The sequence below is a fragment of the Rhinopithecus roxellana genome, chromosome 21 (genome assembly GCF_007565055.1).
Source record: "Rhinopithecus roxellana isolate Shanxi Qingling chromosome 21, ASM756505v1, whole genome shotgun sequence".
NCBI classification, from domain to species: domain Eukaryota; kingdom Metazoa; phylum Chordata; class Mammalia; order Primates; family Cercopithecidae; genus Rhinopithecus; species Rhinopithecus roxellana.
The window spans coordinates 6,484,310-6,504,248 of NC_044569.1; the positions used below are offsets into that span (position 1 = coordinate 6,484,310).

General features: G+C 44.1%; 1 protein-coding gene and 1 long non-coding RNA gene across 16 annotated transcripts in view; one reads left to right on the forward strand and one right to left on the reverse strand.

Moving 5' to 3' along the window:
• The window catches only part of LDLRAD4 (low density lipoprotein receptor class A domain containing 4), a 432,818-nt gene extending 423,908 nt beyond the window's left edge, over positions 1–8,910 (forward strand). For 12 of the 14 annotated variants that reach the window (XM_030925766.1, XM_030925765.1, XM_030925767.1 and 9 more), the window contains one exon: positions 1,626–8,910. In XM_030925766.1, the coding sequence (XP_030781626.1) occupies positions 1,626–2,156 (531 nt within the window). In that variant the 3' untranslated portion in view covers positions 2,157–8,910. The remainder of the gene's footprint in view (positions 1–1,625) is intronic. The other 2 variants (XR_004055631.1, XR_004055632.1) reach the window with 2 other exon arrangements.
• Positions 7,237–19,587, reverse strand: LOC115895462. 2 transcript variants are annotated; one of them, XR_004055634.1, is made up of 4 exons: positions 17,342–19,587; positions 13,306–13,433; positions 11,879–12,094; positions 7,237–10,599 (listed from the first exon to the last, which is right to left on the reverse strand). It is a non-coding gene; the product is annotated as an uncharacterized LOC115895462 (long non-coding RNA). The 2 variants fall into 2 exon arrangements; XR_004055633.1 differs by having other exon boundaries at positions 11,879–12,097.
• Between the last annotated feature and the right edge of the window lie 352 nt (positions 19,588–19,939).

A 19,939-nucleotide genomic window follows, 5' to 3' on the forward strand; every position in this document is an offset into this window, starting at 1 on the left:
CGTGGGGTGGAAGGGGAGGGGGCCTCACCAGGCGAGGCGGGCTGACACTTTCCGAGGAAGGCATTGCCTAGAACTTTGGCCAAAAGCGGGAGGGGACTGACTTCCCCTAGGATCTTGCAGGGATTATTCGTGCTAGTCTAAAGCTCCTTATCAAAAACAATTTGAGAATCACATATCTTTACATGATCCCATAAGCTTCTACTAATGTGCCTTGGCAAGTGTGGGCATAGTTTATAAATAGCAGCATGATTCATTCCCACATCTCCAAGTGTAATAATGTGGATTTTAAAATAACATTTTTTTTGCCTTTCAGTTAAAAATAATGATGAGAGAAATCAATATCTCTATGTATGTGTGTAGATGTGTGTATATTAAATGCATGTATATACACATGTATGTATACACACATCTACGCATATATGCGCGTGCGCGTGTGTGTATATATGTATATAAAAGAGCCGTCTCCTAGAATAAACTGGGATGGTAGAACAAATGAGAAGATTTTATAAGAAATATACTACCTGGATTCATTTTGAAAAAATAAATTATGATCATATTTACTTGAGTAAAAAAATTTTTCATGTCAGTGACTAAAAATAACTACAGGAAACTTTTATTCAGATTCCAAATAACTGGAAAAGTCTAGGAGCCACAAAGAAAAAACAGTCATTATTGGGGGATTTGTTAAAAAGTAATTGGTAGGGCAATAATCTTCTCTAAGTAATTAATAAGTCGACCCAGTGCTTTGTATCTGCTCCATGTACCACTGTGTGAAGTTGTAACTTCTGCTTACCCAGAGTCCTGGCTGGCGCAGTAGCTCATGACTATAATCCCAGCACTTTAGGAAGCTGAGGGGAGTGGGTCACTTAGGCTCAGGAGTTCAAGACAAGCCTATGCAACATGACAAAACCCCATCTCAAAAAAAAAAAAAAGCCAGGTATGGTGGTGTGCACCTGTAGTCCCAGCTACTCAGGAGGCTGAGGTGGGAGAATCGCTTGAGCCTAGAAGGCTGAGGTTGCAATAAGCCAAGATGGCACCACTGCACTCCAGCCTAGGTGACAGAGCCAGACCCTGTCTCAAAAAAAAAAAAAAGATAAAAAAATAAAACTTGGAGCCCCTCCTTACTTTTCTGAATCATAGGTTCTAGGTTCTAGAGCTGGCAGGGACCTGAGAAAGCAGGCAGCCTTGTCCTGTCCTCGTAAGTTGTAGAGACCCAAGTCCTGGACAAGGTCACTGGTGACCGGATCTGAGTGCAGGCTGCAGTGCTGTTCGCCCTGTGACTCTTGGAGTTCCTAGTGTGGAAAATGCACACGTAGCACACACAGTAACTCCCAGGAGCCCGAGCTTTCAATTACCCACAGCTCTCCGTTGCTCAGCCCTCCTGGATGCCCTAGGATTTGGCAAGGTGAGTGGTCTGTCATAAGGAATCAGAAAAGTAAGCTTTTTTTCTGGAATTGGATTTTCCTTTTTTTTTTTTTTTTTTTTTTTCTTTTTTTCTTTTTTTCCCTGGGAGATGGTGTTCAAACTGGTAGTAACAGACCAAGCCTGACGTTCCTTGATTCTGACACATTTATGGTCATCATTGTGCCCAAACCATCTTCAAGCTTCTCCTCTTTTCCTTCCAGATCATGCATGCCCCGCGGTCCAGGGACAGGTTCACAGCGCCCTCCTTCATCCAGAGGGATCGCTTCAGCCGCTTCCAGCCCACCTACCCCTATGTGCAGCACGAGATTGATCTTCCTCCCACCATCTCCCTGTCCGACGGTGAAGAGCCACCTCCTTACCAGGGGCCCTGCACCCTGCAGCTCCGGGACCCTGAACAGCAGATGGAACTCAACCGAGAGTCCGTGAGGGCCCCGCCCAACCGAACCATATTTGACAGTGATTTGATAGACATTGCTCTGTACAGCGGGGGCCCGTGCCCACCCAGCAGCAACTCGGGCATCAGTGCAACCACCTGCAGCAGTCACGGGAGGATGGAGGGGCCGCCCCCTACATACAGCGAGGTGATGGGCCACCACCCGGGTGCCTCTTTCCTCCATCACCAGCGCAGCAATGCACACAGGGGTAGCAGACTGCAGTTTCAGCAGAACAATGCAGAGAGCACCATAGTACCCATCAAAGGCAAAGACAGGAAGCCTGGGAACCTGGTCTGATTCCCTCCATCGTGCACCTCAGCTGGAGAAAGAAACCAAGGAGGGAAGCGGCCGCTGGGCCCCCTGCGCACAGTGTTGTTCAGTTTTACATGGTACAAATAAGTAAAACCAAATGAGCAAACACGGTCTGTTTCTGATTCCTTTTAGGGGAATTGCATGCAAACTAGACTGAAATGATACAAACTTCCATCTGGTTTGACCGCAAACAGTGTTTACTTGGGGACAGGGGTTGGGATGGGGGTGTGGGCAGGGGAAAACAGAGAAAGGGATGCTTTGAAGATATCATGAAATAAAACCCACAGAGGTATGTGATTTATTTAATTGTGAAAGGAGACTTTGCAGATACATGAGGCCAGAATGGCCCGTTTTATAATTCAGTGAGTAAAGAAGGAAGCATTATTATATATTATTGTGAGGAAGAACCAGCCAGTGTGCTTTTTCTCCTAAGGTGTGGAACTTTTATTTTGTTTCAAAAATATGAATCAAAATTCCTGTTTTGTGTGCCAAGGTATAAAGTGGAGAAGTTAGATGAGTGCAAGGAGCTCCTTCGTGTTGTGATGATGTGTTTTCAAAGTTGCACTATCTTAATGTTGAAAATATTTACGAGGGATGTCTTTTCACCTGTGGATTGTAATCAGGCCCAAGGAATATCCTGGAGTGGTCCCCAGAATCACCCAAGAAAAGATATTTGGGGATGTAGCCTAACATTTTACCAACTTACATAAATCAAAAAAGTCATTATTGTTGCAGGAGTTTGCATCAAATAGCAGTGCATTGCTGAAGCTTTTGGAGACATTGGGATGGAAGATAGGGAAAATTAAGTTCCAGCATTTCTGACTTGTTGAGTTACTGTGCTAATCTTAGGCTGCATATTTTATGAGAAAATGAACACATGCATTTATGGATCCAGTATCATGCAGTGCTGCCCTCATCCTCCAGCAGTGCAATTTCTTCAGTAATTTAGATTTTTTCACTATAGCATGAAATATATTCAAATACATACCTTATTTTATGCAATAAATGGTTTAAAATGCAAGGTGGTTATTCTGCACACTGTTGAAATATGTGACTCCTCAGTGTATTCCCACCGCCTCTCCCCTTTCCTCGACAGCTTAGTTCAGTTCTGCAGGGCTGCTCAGTTCACAGGAGGCTCCCAGCAGCCACCCCACATCCTGCTTACCCAGAACTTTGTGTGGGAGTGGTGTGGGTGGTGGGTTCTTATGCTTTGGAAGCCTCTAGAAATGACGGAAGAATGCCATGTTGCTGATCATGGTAATAAGCCATTGTATGTCACTAGTAGTAGCATAGCATTCTTAAAGGAATGCAGTGCTCAGCACATACCCAAATTCCTGCAGGATTCTACCAAACCCTCCCCCAGGCCAGGCTTTGTACTGAAGGCAGGAACTGGACCCTCAGAGAACAGTGGAGGGGGCAAGTGACTGAAGAGCGCCAGGTAAAAAGCACAACATGCAGTTAAAATGCAACTAGAAAACTAATTTTAAATATTGTTAGTTTTAATATGCCTGATATTTACAAATATTCATTCTTATGTACAATTAAAAAAAAACTTCCTTCTGCAGATGTAAGCACTGGCTTTTGTAAGAGCAGCAGCCAACACGTTTAGCAGCCACTGCGCATGGAGAAGGGCTTGTCTGCAGCACAGTCTGCCGTGCGGAGGGTGGGCCTGTGGCCTCTTCACGTGACACGATGAGCTGGGATGATGATTCCGTGACTCCCATCTATGCAGCTTTAAAGCCGAATCCACGTATGTGTGTCTGTGTCTGTCTGTGGGTCTCGAAGGTGAGCCCCTCGGTGCGGTGGCTCTGCTGTAACTGGAGAGACTGTTCCAAACCCCAAGGGTTGTCTGATCCTGGTCTGTTCCCTTCTGCTTCTTACCTCTGGAGGTAGGCCACTGGCTTTTGTTTGTTTTGAGGATTAGAATTTCCATTACATTCATCCTTTTCACACAGTAACATCCACAGAACTAGTCCAACTCTTAAAAGGAGAGGAAAAACAAGGGCACCAGTTGTCAGCTCCGCTTACAACCTGTGTGGAAGTATCTACAGTTTAGAGTCACCGTGGAGGTTCTGAGACTGGATTCAGTCTTGTTCCAATGACACTTGGAAGGGTCTGCTGGAGAGAAACCAGCTCTCAGGGCAGGGACTGGCTTGGGGCCAGAGAGGACCTTCCCCAACCCTGGAGATGCCCTGAAGGTTCTCTGGCTCTCCAGATGAACCTCTCTTCCTCTGTTAGGCGAAGATGAGGAGCCCTGTGTTCGCAGCGGGCCCTGCTGGCAGGGACTTGCAGTGGATTCTTGGTCAGGTGTGCGCACAGACGCAGGGGCGAGGTGAGTGACCCCATCATTCCAGTTCTCACTCGCAGGTTTGGGGAAGCAGGGGACGCACTCCACAGCTCCAGCTCTCAGATGGCTTCACAGTCCGTCCTTCTCCACCTGCCTCGAAGGGGCTCAGAGACGAGACTGTGAATTCCTTGGTAACTGTGAGTAATGAGTGTTTTGCACATGTCCGCAGTGTTGGTGAGATAATTATGTAATTCAGATACCTTCAATCATCTTTCAAGAAAGAGGCTCCTCCCGTTCAACCACCCTAGAGAACGGCCTTTGTCAAATCGTTGAAGACACATATATATCAAACCATGACTTTGAAACGGCTTCGAGGCTGGGGCTCTGTAATGAATTAGTTTAAAAGGCAAGGTCATAACATGAATTAATAGTCAATTTCCCTTCAGCACAAGGCAAAGGTGATTTGGATCAGTAGCTCTTTTGAAGGTTGTGGCTGACCTGTTCATACCGTGTTGCCTCATGGCTAGCGTGGTGTTGAAAGAGTGGCGATTGTGATGATACAGCTTACCCAGTGGGGTCTATTGTTCTTTCAAGAACCCTTCTTTTAGCTTGTAGAACCCATGGGTCCAGTTTAGTAACCGCTGATATAGGCAATCAATGACAGGTTTATAATCTCAGATTATTCCAGCAAAGTGTGGATTGCATTGTTAGGAAGAACATTTGGTGGGAATGAACACTTGTGGGCACACCGCTGACTTCTGTCCCTTGTTCCAGGTGTAGGAGACCCAAGGCATCTTGAACCCCATCTATAAGAACACAATCTTACAGCATCTATTTGCTTTTTCACAAGCTCTAGCATTCTTTTTAAATAGTGAAGCAATCCTTAATGGAAAAGAGATTTCATGAAACGAATTACGTATTCCAATAGTTTATCTATTTTTGGTGTCCAAAATTTACTAATACAGAAGCTTGACAAGCATGTCCTCACCACATACACCACATACACACAGGGACACACACCCAAGCCACAAGAAATCCCAAGAGAGCAGAGGAGAACTTTCAAAAGATTTATCATGCAGACTGCATTTCCATTCACTATTTTGGCTCAAACTTATGAGGCAGGAAATAGGGGCCAAAAGTAAATGGGGGAGGCCTCCTGACACCAGCAAAGGAATTTTGTACCCAGGCAAGGACTTCTTGAACTTCTACATATATCTCCATTTGATCTCTTTCACCTTTATTTCATCTTCCTAAGAATGAGAAAGGCTCAAAAGGAAGCAGTTTTAGAAAGCTGCTCTGACCTAGAAGAATTCATCCAAACCCCTGCCTTCCTCTCTGAACCAACAGTTCTCGTCTCTGACAGGGGCCATCCTCTATCTTCCATCCAGTGGCTCTTCTTTTTAGGAAGGCTCTGGTGCAGAGTGCTTCAAATATGTCCTCAGGCCAGGCACTGGCTGCTAGCACAGAGACACACAGCACCCAGCCCCAGGCCCTCCCTCAAAGGACCGGCTCGTGGCATTGGTCACTCGCAGGCTCAGAGACGTTCTGCTGTGGGCGCAGGGAGCCCGGCCACCCACACCGCCCTGACTGGATGCGCCCCATCTCGGGGCTTGCTGCACTGCTTGCTTATTGAATTTTGCTACTTAGAATGGCAACATTAACTTTGTGTACCATTCATATTTTTTTTTTTTTAATTTCCAAAGCTCAGCCGTGTATGAGAGAAAAAAATGGGAAAGAGACTTGGTTTCTGTTAACTTTTGGATTTCTTGCTTACGTGATGAAAGCCAGCGCTTGCAGCCAAGCCTTCATGCCATGAACATGCCCCAGCCTGCCCTTTGCTCTCCTGCTCAGACTGACTGAGAATGCCGCGTGCTTGACCTACTGAGGTGAAAAGACAATTGAATGACAGATGGGCAAAGGGAGAACCTCCCCTTCTTGGTGCGAGGAAAGTCACAAATTAAATGTTGCTTCCAGCCCAGATCCTAAATGCTAGTTCTCAGCAGCTGCGTGGCTTACCGTTCACCAGTTCCAACGCCAGCTGCCAGCACCTCCACAGATCAGAGATGTGACCAGACAATGGAAAGCACTCCTAGCCTTGCAATGGTCTATGCTTTTTAGGAACCAAGAGTTCAGCATTCTTTATTACCCAGCACGCGTGTGCTTTGCAGAGTTCAAGTTTATGTTACTGCCAGGGTTAGACAGTCATTTGCTGCTGCTGCTGCTGCTGCTTCCCGAACTGGATGCATTAGGAAGCTGCTGTCTGAGTGTAGGAATGTCTTGCTGAGAAAGCAATGTCTTCCTTCATCCTTTTCTTTCTTCCCTCTGCGTGTCCTTGTTTTTGTGTAATGCGGGAGAGGGTTAGAGCTATAGAGATTATATATACACTATCCATGCACATTATATATATGTAGATATAGACCCCTATCATGTCAGAGATCTGCATGTCAGTTTTTCAGCAACGAAGGTGCCTCGTGTTCTGAGTTCAGCAGATACAGGAACCCAGCCGCCCCCTCCCGCACTTGATGCTCCCACCTTTGTTGTGCCTCACTTAAAATGGTGCTTTTTTCAGTTGTCTGTCTTTTCTTATGTTTTTATTTGTAAGGTGCTGTATATAAGTTGAATATATTATGCACATATCCTACCCAATGGGTAGAACAAGTTAATACTGTAATATAATGTATAGATGATACCCATTTTAACAGAAACGGCATAGAATTTGTGAATGCCTCTGTGCTTCGTCCTCTTTTGTAAGGAAATTTGCAAATGGATGCATACAGATTAAAGTCTATGTAGTTTATTTTCCTATTAAATATCAATATTATAACACGAGAAAGAAGTGTGAACAAACAAGCAACAGTTTATGACCAGCGTATATATAGCAATGGAAAGTTGCATCTTTGCTGTGAAAACACTTTAAAGAAAATACGTTTTAAAAAATCCCACAGCGTTTTGGTTGCCACTAGACGCTTCTTATTTGAATCATTTAGTAATGCTCAGCTGGACCAGTGTTACTTATATTTGAGTCAGCACAATGTTGTTTTTCATCTTGCTTTATAACCTCCTGCATCTGTCTCCTGCTGCAGCATCATGAAGGTGTCAGGCCTTAGTGAAAAGTGCACATTTTGTTGTTAATATTGCAGAAACTGTGCCAGAGGAATAAGGAAATCAGCCTGCAGCAGAGGACTCTGTTCAGCTCCAGAGGCATCTGTGAACATCTGTGTCCAAGTCTCTCTGTGCCTTTTTCTTTTACAAACTGAAGCTGTGGAGCCAATGAAGTAACAGTAGAGATTGTAGGGAAAGAATACCTCAGGAAAAACAAACCCACTTACAAGAAGACCCTGTTCTTAGAAAAAGCGTTTCGTTATGGGTTAGCACTAGAAGAGACTTGGCTGTCAGCCAGCCAAGTGAAGGCCCTCTCATCCATTCCATTCATGTCCCATCATAATCCTGACCCCAAAAGCAAACTCGGTTTTGCCATCAGTTAGAAATTACGTTTTGAATTGTATAGTGTTACATCTCTCTTCCAGCTTAGTTTTTAGTGTCTGATTGTGACCTCTGCATTTATCTTCAAATACCCTAATTTTAAAAAGAAAGAACGAGAGACGTGCATAACACCGTGTTCATTAAAACCACGGTTGAATCTTGGGTGTGGGTGTCCTTTCGAGTGCTGTCCCGTAAGAGCAGTTGGTGGAATTTGGCCCGTCTGACCCATATTATCAGCTTATTCTGCCACCAAAGTGGAGTCTAATAAATTCCAAAGTTTTTATTTGCTCCATGGTGTATGTTCTTTGAAAATCACAATAGAATCATACCCCTAACTTCCAAGAAACAAATGACCGCTTATCCTGAAACTGAAATGGACTCTACAAGGCAACTCCTAATGCTGAATGGATTAAAAGTCAGCCCTTTTAGTATCTGTCTGAAAGGGCCGTGAAAAGTTGACACTCATGGTGGTATGAATCCCGCGTGTCCAGACCTGTGTGTTGGTTCCATCATATACTGTAGGGTGCACCCCTTGGGATTCAGCATTAAGAACTGAGGCTCGTTACTGTCAGAAACAAAGCTCCTACCCCCCAGGTTCAACCTTGGACCCAGGAGAACTGTTGAGCATGAGAATGTTCTAGACTCAGAGGTACTAAAATTTGTGACCACATCATTGCTTCCTTTCTACAGGACGAATTGAGGCTTAAACTTGACTGTTAATGATACTGGTTCATTTGAATGTGCTCGTTGGTATGTTGCTATTTTTCATTTCATAGCTTTCAAAAATCATGCTACTTGTATACTTGTCTAGTTTAAGGCTCTTTTAAAATATGTACAATACTATTCACAGCATTTAGTTCATTTAATTTTTATTATAAAGCAATCTACTAAAAAAAGTACAACTGTATTTGAACTTTTCAATAGTTGGTTGTGAGCTATGATAATCAAAAGTCATTAAAGTTTCTTTTAGCAAACATTTGTGCTTACTTTTCAACATAATTCCCAGTTACATACAGAAAATAATTTCCACCTGTCACGTATCTGCCTCTTTTACCTGAGCAATGGTGATGTAGTTCTTAGACCTAAGGTCTGTAATTGCAATACTTTTAAAGAAAGATGTTGCTCTAAGTGCTGTTTGTTAGTTATGAAATCAGATTTTTCTGCTTGTTCTTAATGCTGTGGTCAAACCATAGCACAAAATCATTAAAAATAATCAGCGGCATACATTTGTCCCTTGGGTTTTTGTTTTGTCTTTATCTTTCAGCAACAAAGTACATGCATGGGGGAAATGCCGTGTGTTTTAAGACCTGTCTCAAAGGAACACTTCTTATGGCTCCCTATCTAAACCTCCCATTCAGCTCGTAGTCACTCTGACTTTTCAAAACTCACTACTTCATATTGTACTAGAAGCAATTCTGGTCACATCATGATTCCTTTCCCAATGCTGGGTTCCACACAAGTCATCAGGGCCCCTCATGCAAGGAGTCCCCAGGGAAACTGCTCACCCTGCTGGAGGCGCCCACGGAGGACTTTCCAGATGCCTCGAAGTCTTTGGGTGGCTGCCACACAGAACCAAAATGCGCAGCCAAAATATGAACAAGATTCCTAACAATGGCAACTCTTCCACAACGGAACAGACCTCCTCGGTGTGCGTTTTAAATTCTTTGCCGTCGGAGGTCTCCAGTCAGTGGTAACGTAACAACAGAAAGGCTCTAAATTTCCTACACCGAGAGACCAGATGGTATTACCTCTGTGCTCTAAATAAGAATATGGGGTTCACAGATGATGAGAGTGTGTGCACAAAACCCCACACAATCCACCAAACTGCTAAGGTGGATCTAGCATGGTTGCAGGATATGCAATTTATTTTTGCATTTCTATGTACCTATAATGAGCAAATGGAAACTGAAATTTTGAAAATACCATTCAAAATGGTATGGGCCCCAAATCTGGGTATGGGCCCACATTCAAACGGTACATCCGTTTTAGATTCTGATTTGAATTCTTTAAGATTATTTTGGAAAGGGGATTTGAAGAGAGCTCTAAGAAGGAAGACAGCAATGCAAAGTTTCTTTCCTGTCAAACAGCAAATAGTCACTAATAAACCACACCACACTGTGGAATAAATTCTGTCATCTCTGAACTCAGCAGACCATTAGAGAAATATTAAAGATACCCCCTAAATTTGCTAACGCTAACACTATGCCAACTTTGTTCCTGGAGACAGCTCTGCACAGAAGGAATGAGGGGAATCCAGGCTTGGGATCCCTGCTCATGCAGACCATAAGCAGCAAATGCAGTGAAACCTGGGACTGGCTTGTCACCGTGGACACAGAGGGCTCCCCTGCCCCCGCTGTCCCTGGGAGGCTGCACCAGCTGTCACTTTGGAAGCTGTCTCAGAGCCAACGGTGTGGGAGCTGGTAGCAGAGGAAACAGGCCAATGAGAGGCGAGAAAAGACAACAAAAGGTGCATGCTGAGCTGCTCCCACTGCGGGCCCGGGGCCCAGCCACGTTCGAGACACCGCGCAGGCCGTGCCTCTGAAGGACAGGAGGCTGGGACATCTCCCCTGCCCACTGCTGCGGAGTGCCCTTCCAGGTTCGTCTTCCCAGCCACCCTGGCTGTAGACTGAGCAAGCTCAGAAGGCTTCAGCAAAAGACCTGAGACAGAAAAACAAAGGCTTGGAAGTGCTTGGAAACTGCTGGTGCACAAAGGAACCGCCCGCTCTGGCTGGAGCTGGTGTGGGAGCCAAGAAGCACCCGGCTCAGATGCCTCAGAGACAGCGCAGACCAAGAGACTGAGAGGACGGGCAGGGGTGGAGGGGATGACGGCAGGGAGAGAGGGCAAGTGCGTATGTCCAGTGCCCACACCACTGCTTTCTGTCTGAACCCCTCCTTGACAATGGTCTCGACACCACCCTGCCCTGGGCCTCCTTAATGCTTCAAAGCTGGCGAATCTGGGGAGTTCTCCATTGTACTTCAGGGCCACCTGACTGTTCCCAAACCCCTCCAACTTCTGAAGCTAAGCAGTTCCTTTCTTTCACCCACTTATTTTAGTCATTTGTTTTGCAAAGAGAAGTGTCAACAGCTGAGCAGAATCCACCTAGTCACACACTCACCTGGTCGCCCAGGGGGATAGTCAGAAAGGCATGCTTGAAAGAATCCCTTGGAACCTTCCAGAGACCCACCCAGCATGGGCCATGGAACAAAGCCCCCTATTCTGCTCTCCCATGATGACACGTGCAGAGTGTATGAGTCTGTTGCTGGGAACATTCTAATTAGATTTCCTTCACTACACTGCCTTGATGTTTTGTTTGAATGGATTCTAATTCAAACACACATTTTAAAATAGCTTCCCAAAAGTCTTAATGTCATGTTTCTGTCAAGACTCTAGCTTTTGCCTTAATAATGCAAACCGCATTCACCCTACTTTACACTTTCATGTTAAAAAAATCAGAAGTGCAAAAGCTCAGTTTTTGAACATAGCAGAGTGGTGACTAAAAATACTTTCAAAAGGACTTACTAGTAAGCACATGCATTTTTTTAATTCTAAAAAAAAAAAAAAAAAATGCAGCTGTATATAGCGGCTCTTATATAATTTCCCCTGCTTACAAAGCCGTTTTCACTTACGGAGTTGTATTTGTCTTCACTGTTACAGTCTATAAGCACAAAATGTTCTATCAACCGACACCAGCACCTACAGCAATCCACTCCACGCAGGCCCAGATGCCCGGCTTCTGCACGGGTGAGGCGCTGTCTTTGGCATGGGATTCCCAGGTGATCTGGCTCCTTGAATATTTCCTGCTTACAGTTAATGGGCAGCACAGGCTTTGAATCTTAATAGACTTGGGTGGTCCAAATGTTAGCTTCATCTCAACTTAATTAATGTCCCTGACAGGTTTCAAAGTCTCATCTATAGAACAGCAACAGCAATACTTACCCGGCAGGACAGCTGTGAAGACCCAAGGAATGTGCACACCATAGGGCCTGACGTGGGGCTCCTCGTGAACCACGGCTGTTACCGCTAAAACTTTCACCTTCTAGGCCGGGCGCGGTGGCTCACGCCTGTAATCCCAGCACTTTGGGAGGCTGAGGCGGGCAGATCACGAGGTCAGGAGATTGAGACCATCTTGGTTAACACGGTGAAGCCCCGTCTCTACTAAAAATACAAAAATTAGCCTAGCGTGGTGGTGGGCACCCGTAGTCCCAGCTACTCGGGAGGCTGAGGCAGGAGAATCACTTGAACCCGGAAGGTGGAGGTTGTAGTGAGCTGAGATCACGCCACTGTACTCCAGCCTCAATGACAGAGCAAGACTCCATCTCAAAAAAATAAAAAAAATAAAAATAAAAAAACCTTTCATGTTCTAGATTTAAAATTTTTTTGCCCAAATACAACAGATTTGTAAATGCCCTTTGCCTTTGGAATGCCCTCCACACTAAATGGCTGCAGTTTAAAATCTCAGTGAAATAGTCCCAGCACTCTGGGAGGCCAAGGGAGGGGGCAGATCACCTGAGGTCAGGAGTTCAAGAACAGCCTGGCCTACATGGTAAAACCCTGTATCTACAAAAATACAAAAGTTAGCTGGCATGATGGCGGGTGCCTGTAATCCCAACTAGTCAGGAGGCTGAGGCAGGAGAATTGCTTGAACCCGGGAAAAGGAAGTTGCAGTGAGCTGAGATCATGCCATTGTACTCCAGCCTGGGCAACAGAGAAGACTCCATCTCAAAAAACAAAAAACAAAAACAAAAAACAAAACTCCCAGTGAAATAAACAGGCACTGATTTTATACCTACACGAGCACCACAGGGGCTTACAGCACCCAGTGACAAGGTACAGACCAAGTCCCTGGGCCCAGAACTTCCTTTCCATGAGTTCAAGATCAGCCTGGTCAACAAGGTGAAACCCCATCTCTACTAAAAATACAAAAATTAGTACAGGGAGAGGGACAATGATCGGGATATAAACCCAGGCATTTGAGCCAGCAACAGCTACCCGCTTTGGGTCCCCTCCCTTTTGTACGGGAGCTCTGTTTTCACTCTATTAAATCTTGCAACTGCAAAATAAATAAATAAATAAATAAATAAATAAATAAATAAATAAATAAATAAAATGTGTTTCTTCTACTCTATTAGTTTAGCTATATAGTTGTTGTTTTAATGAAGCACACTGCAGTGGGGGCAGGGTTTATTACAGCCTTTGTAACAAAATGTGGAAACCCAGGACCTAGGGAGAATAAATGGTTCAAAATCATTTGGCTTCTTGCCTTGCTTACCCCACACTCTCTCCTGCCCTTCCTCCTTTCCTCTGGCTTTCCTTGTCTGAAGGATTTAGGGAAAGCACACGTGGGTCTGGGCACTGTCACTCACCATTCTCTCCACTTGCCTAGCTCCATCCTGAAGCAGCCCTGGATGCACCCAGGGCCCTTGGGCAGCCTCTTCTGCTAGCGAGCCTTCTTGTTCTGCATTCCCTCTGCTGACACTGGCCCATCCGCCTCCTGTGGGAATGGTACGTGCAAGCACTTAGTCTTGTGCCTTACTGACAATTCCACTCTAAACCCCAGAACACATTCTTCCTGTCTCTCGCTCTGATACTTCTTTCACCATCTGCTGGTCTCCCTCTGAGGGTTCCAGCCAAGGAGAACTGGAGATGGGAGAGTCAGGGTGCCTGCACCTGCTGGGTCCTCAGCAGCCTGACGGAGGGGCCCCACACTTGCTGTTTAACCATGAGTGACAAAGGCAAATGCCACACAGCAATTCTAAGCCCATCAGGTGCATGAGACACCAAACCCCGCACACAGACACTGCGGAGGGCACAGCCTGGCTGTGTCGCAGGCGCTGCAGTGCAGAACTGCCCAGACAGCAGCATATGAGGGGCCAGGGTTTTTGTTTGCTTTGCATTTTATTGTGGTAAAAATACCTAACATGAGAGCTACCCTCTCACCAATTTTTAAGTGTATAATACGGTACAGTTTGTTTTAAGGTTGGTAATTTTCATGGGATTCAGAGGCCAACCTCTGTGTTTTGGTGAAAACAGTTCTTAATCTGAACTACTCAGCACTAAAATTTTCCACAAATGCCAGCTTCTCATTACTTCAGATGTTCCAGTGATTGGTAGCAATTAAGTGGAAAATTCCAATCTGGGCTGGCTCCCAGTACGCCCCAAGTACAGGATCAGAAGCTATGACCACCGTGTGACCCTCCTCATGGCAGCAAAGCAGGAAACAGCAAACTCAGTTTGTACCGACAGGGCAATGGGGAATTTCCCGAGGTCAAATCCTCCTTGGATGTGTGAAATATTTAAGCTTAGACGTAAAGAAACTAGATTTAATAACTGTTTCCATTACTTGCCTTCTAGTATGGATTCGGATGTTTCAAAATAGTGGCCGAGCACAGCAGTTCACACCTGTAATCTTAGGGAGGCCAAGGTGGGAGGACTGCTTGAGGCCAGGAGTTCAAGACCAGCCTAGGCAACACAGTGAGACCCCTGGCTCTACAAAAACCAAGCAAAGAAACAAACATCAAAACTGAAATGAGCTGGGCTCAGTGGTGTGCACCTGTAATCCTAGCTACTTGGGAGGCTGGGGTGCAAGGATTCTTTGAGCCCAGGAATTTGAGGTTGCAGTGAGTTACAATCCTGCCACTGTGCTCTGGCCTGAGTAACACAGCCAGACTCCGTCTCTAAAAAAATAAATATTCAATTAAAAAAAAAGAAAAGGGGCTTGGTGCAGTGGCTCACGCCTGTAATCCCAGCACTTTGGGAGGCCAAGGCAGGTGGATCACGAGGTCAGGAGTTCAAGAGCAGCCTGGTCAAGATGCCGAAACCCTGTCTTTACTAAAGATACAAAAATTAGCCAGGTGTGGTGACGGGCACCTGTAATCCCAGGTACTCGGGAGGCTGAGGCAGAGAATTGCTTGAATCTGGGAGGTGGAGGTTGCAGTGAGCTGAGATCACGCCACTGCACTCCAGCCTGGGTGACAGAGCAGGACTCCATCTCAAAAAACAAACTCTCTCTCTCTCTCTCTCCCCCCCCCCCCCCCCTCTCTCTCTCTCAATAGCTACCTAACGGCTTTGCCAACACCAAGCTCACCCAGAAAGTGACAGACATCACTGAACTGGCTCACATTAGTCTCCCATCTCACGGTCCATCCCAGGTGAGGGAGAAAATGAAGCTGGAGCACGAGAGATTTTAATAAATACATGTTTCCTTCCTAGAGTCAGAAATTGAGGTCACAGAACAGTGACTATCTTCCCATCCCATCACTTTAAAGACAAAAAGATGAAGAGATCTAAAAGAAGCTAAAAGCCAAGCTAAAGAAGATGACAGCACCAGCAGAGGAGGAAGGTAAGGAATATTTATAATAAACTGACTTCAGCTTCTGTCTCCAAAAATACAAGGGATTTCAGAAGTCTCAAAGCCTGGCCTCTTACCTAAATAATTTGCACCAAAGGAAAGCACTAAACTGGAAGCTGAGATCCCAATCTTAAATCCAGTTCTCTTGTGCTTCTTTCTTCAACTAAAAATATTGGTTCTAATGTGACCCATGAAATGTCAAATTCATTGGTTCTATAGGTGTAGGATTTGATTTATGTTGCAAAAAACTATTACTCTTAACATGTGTTTGAAATGCAATTAATGATTGTTTCTCAACAAAAATTGCATTAGGTATTGTGGACATATTTGTTCCATAATATTCTCAACTTTTCTGTTAGAATATAAGACTTTTATTTCAGGACTAAAAGAAGTGAGGAATGCAAACTGCAACCCACCGCACCCTGCATCTTCTTGAATAATGAGAGGATAAGAAGTGCATGTTGATGCAATGCTATGGCAACAAAGCCCTGTAATGCCAGCTCCAGTCTGCAGCTGAGTACGTGAGGACTTCTGGCACCCTTATAAGAAAAAGAACCAGAGTCGCCACTATTCTTAGAGAAGTAAAGCAACTGCGCTAATTAAGTCACCATATTAAGTGTCCAAAGAAAATACTGACTCAAATGGAATAAAATACACACTAGTCAAAATATGCTTCAGCCATTATAAAGTCGCAAATCTTGTACATAGAGGGGCACAGACGGTAAGGCTGGAATACACGTGTATGAGAAAATGTCACGTGTTCATTAAAAAAATCACAGGTTTTAGAGTTAAACATCGAATTGGTGTAAGAGGAGACACAGAACTGCCATGATTTCTTATCCCATGCTTAGAACAGCCTTTATGGCACTGTCAAAACAGAGGGTAAGGTTGGCTTTTGCCATGTATTTGATTAAAAAATGAGGGGAAGTTCACTTTATCAAAATAAAAAGGATGAAGTTTAGGTTTTAATGCTGTTTCTCTGAGAACTAAAAATGACCTAGTATCAGTCAGATGCAGCTGGAAGCTCACCATCCTCCTCTTTGTGGAGACAGTGTGCCTATCCTCCCCTAGAGACCGCAACAGGGAGGCCCACACAGAAACGTCAAGCAGTACGTGTACCTGACATGCTCAGGGCAAATTTGTCTTTTTCTTTCTCACTTCAAAGTTTTTCTAACATTTACATTATTCAAAATCCAAAACAGAAGAAGCTGGACAGAGGGAGGGAGAGGGAAGGAAAAGACGAGAGGTTGTGTTCAATCCTCACTTTCAAGGAGAGTGAAAATCTGCTTCGGTGGCAGGCAGGACGTGTCTAACTGTGCTCCGCTTTTCTCATGGGGCATGTTGTCCCAGAGAAAACACACTGAAACCTGACCCTTCATCTCAGAGACATGATCCTCTGAGAATGCCTCTGGCGGCCTGTGCATCTCTCTACCATGACTGTCCAATCAAGTCACTAGAATAAAGAACAGGCTTCATGATATCCTCTGCCCTGGAGGTTTCTGAAATCAGGATGCATTCTTTCTACTAAGGAAATGATTCTTATCATAATTGCCACGGGATAATTATGATCTAAAATTGCTATTGTTGGTGACTGCCAATGATGCATAAAGAAGAATATAGCTTGATTTTCAAAGCCTAACCCTGAAGAAGCCAGACAATTAAAAGCTTGTTTTGACTCGTTACAATGAACAAACTTGACGCAAAAATCACAAAGGAAAAATTCTACAGAGGGAAAATATCATCAATTGGCCTGACTTGGCATTTCTCTAATCCAAGTTACAAGCTCCAAGTGCAGGGGAAAGATCTTTCAGGAACCAGAAGGTCAGGCCAAAATTCATGACTGCAGATGAACTGTGGGAAGGAGGTGTGGTCCCCCAGACCATTCAAGTACAGAAAGGAAGAATGAGGTCATGACTCCCCTTGTCTTCAGGGAACACGATGCAGTACGTTCTGCAATCTCATTTAATAGTAACTTGATACTACATAACATACAAATGATCCGAAAGAGAACAACGTTAACATCTGCAAAATGAATAGGTAAAACTCCCCACCTCTGGTTCTGTAGATTCTGGCTCAGGTGGTTGAATTCCAAGGCAGGCAGTGAAGAGGCTCCCACTTCCCCGAGTGCACATGTGCCTCTCAGGCATCTGGGCCAGTATGATCTGACGCACTGTGTGACCTTAATGCTCATAAGGACAATTGAGTAGTAAGCTTTCAGTACCAAGAAATATAAGTGACTTGCAAAAAAAGATATTTAAACAGGCGCAAACAACTCTGATAACATTTAATATATTTTATTTTAGGCCTTATAGAGACTCAATTCTGAAAATCAAAAATAAATGAGGCCCCCACTTCAAAAAATGAACTTTGGCCAACAGAAAAAATATGTTCACATTACCTAACAAGTTGTATTTTCAGAAGGAATCCTTTAATTCAGAAATGCATATCTCATAAAAACGTCTTCTCAACATATCATTTTAGAAAAAGCAGGAAAGATGACTTTTTTTGCCTCATTGGCTAAAAATCATCTTCTGTCCATTCCAACTACTATCTTCTACAGTAGCCTGATTTACGTCTGAATTAGTTAAGAAATCCTGAATGACCCAAACCCAACACTAACAACACAGAAAGAAGCCCAATGTGTCAAACACACAATTTCCTTCTTTTCTTCAAACACCTTTTCTGCTCATACCATTAAGATCTTTAAAATTCCTGGAATTATCTTCTAAGATCATTGAAACAAGAGAGCCAGGATCTCCATTTCATCCTGAGCATAAAGCACTTGTAAGTAAGTGTAGATTCTGTGACAAACATACGATTATATTTTAAAGGATAATTTATTATTTTCACTACTGGGAGGTAGGTAATCTCAATATAAGCATTCTTTTTCTCCTTCTTGAAATCTGTAAACAGCACCCTGTTGTATGCACAAAAAGCTGTCTCAGTAAAATACATTTTTTGATGTGGTTAGTTTTGCTCTTATTCCTGAATAAACTAAGTCTCTCACTTAATCCATCTTTCATTTCAAATATCAATTTGCTTAGGAAGCCCTTTTTGTGCATTTTACAGAGGCAAATCTCAGTCCCAGCTCCCTCCCCACCCTGTCAACACACCTTGCATCAATGCAGACATGCATTTAGCCAGCCATGGTGGTATGTACCTGCAGTCCTAGCTACTCAGCATGCTAAGGTGGCAGGATCACTTGAGCCAGGAGTTGAAGACTGCAAGTGAGCTATGATCATGCCACTGCACTGTAGCCTGGGTGACAGACTGAGACTCTGTCTCAAAAAAATAAATATAAATATAAATGTAGACATTCAACGAGACACGGGCCTGCTTCTGCCGAGCACTCGCAGTTCACAGGGGTTATAGGTGAATTAATCCCAACTGTAAGATGTACTGTAAATGAAATGAGGTCTATTATATATAGCAAATTATAATTTATTGTATATATTCTCAATTATTTAACTTGGCATATTGGTACTATATTCTGTGAGCCTGCTATTAATGCTCCAAACTCAACACACTACAGGGGTCCCTGAAGCTTAAAGGCTACATTAGCAATATGCTGGCAACAGCATCTTTGTGACATTCCTGGTGCCAAGTAATGCAACAGAACTTCGCACATCTTCAGAGAATTTTTTACTAGAGAATTTCGTATCACTCAAGCAGTACCTCATTGTCTATTAGATAAACACAACATGATTATGAAACTGGATGGCAACAAAACTCAAATGGACTGAACAAAAGATGACTATGCAGGAAAAGCAAATTTCAGTTTCAGGATTATTAGTAATAAGAACCTCCAATTTATCCCCACTGGAAAATATGCAACACAAAAAGTAAAAGGAAATTAATTTAGAAGAATTTCATATAACACAAGATCTTAACATTGGCAGTCTCCAGTGGTTAAAAAGAAAAAAACTAGGAATGTGTTTAATATCTAAAAAATAGCATTTAAATATGCAAAAGTGTGAATTATTTGATAAATACTTAAAACATGTTAATCATGTTTAGGTTTGAAAATGTGGCATCACTGTGAAGCAGTGCATTCAACCCTCTGTATCAGGAGACAACGGTGCTGCCTGCCCAAGACTGCAGACAGCAGAGACACAGCTGCATCTCTCAGCACTCTCCCCGGCCCCCAAGAAGAAATATTACAATCACAGCGTATTCATTTAAAAAGCATTCTAGGCCGGGCGCGGTGGCTCAAGCCTGTAATCCCAGCACTTTGGGAGGCCGAGGCAGGCGGATCACGAGGTCAGGAGATCGAGACCCTCCTGGCTAACACGGTGAAACCCCGTCTCTACTAAAAATACAAAAAACTAGCCGGGCGCGGTGGCGGGCGCCTGTAGTCCCAGCTACTCAGAGGCTGAGGCAGGAGAATGGCGGGAACCCAGGAGGCGGAGCTTGCAGTGAGCCGAGATCGCGCCACTGCACTCCAGCCTGGGCGACAGAAGGAGACTCCATCTCAAAAAAAAAAAAAAAAAAAAAAAAAATTAGACTCATCAAATGCAAACTTTTTTTCCCCTTTAAACTACTCTTTAAATTTGGCCAAACTAAGTACTTGATACAAAAATGCTGGCAAAGAGCAGGGGTCCCTGCAGACTGTGTGGCAAACCCTGACGTCCTCTTGCCTTAGCCGGTAA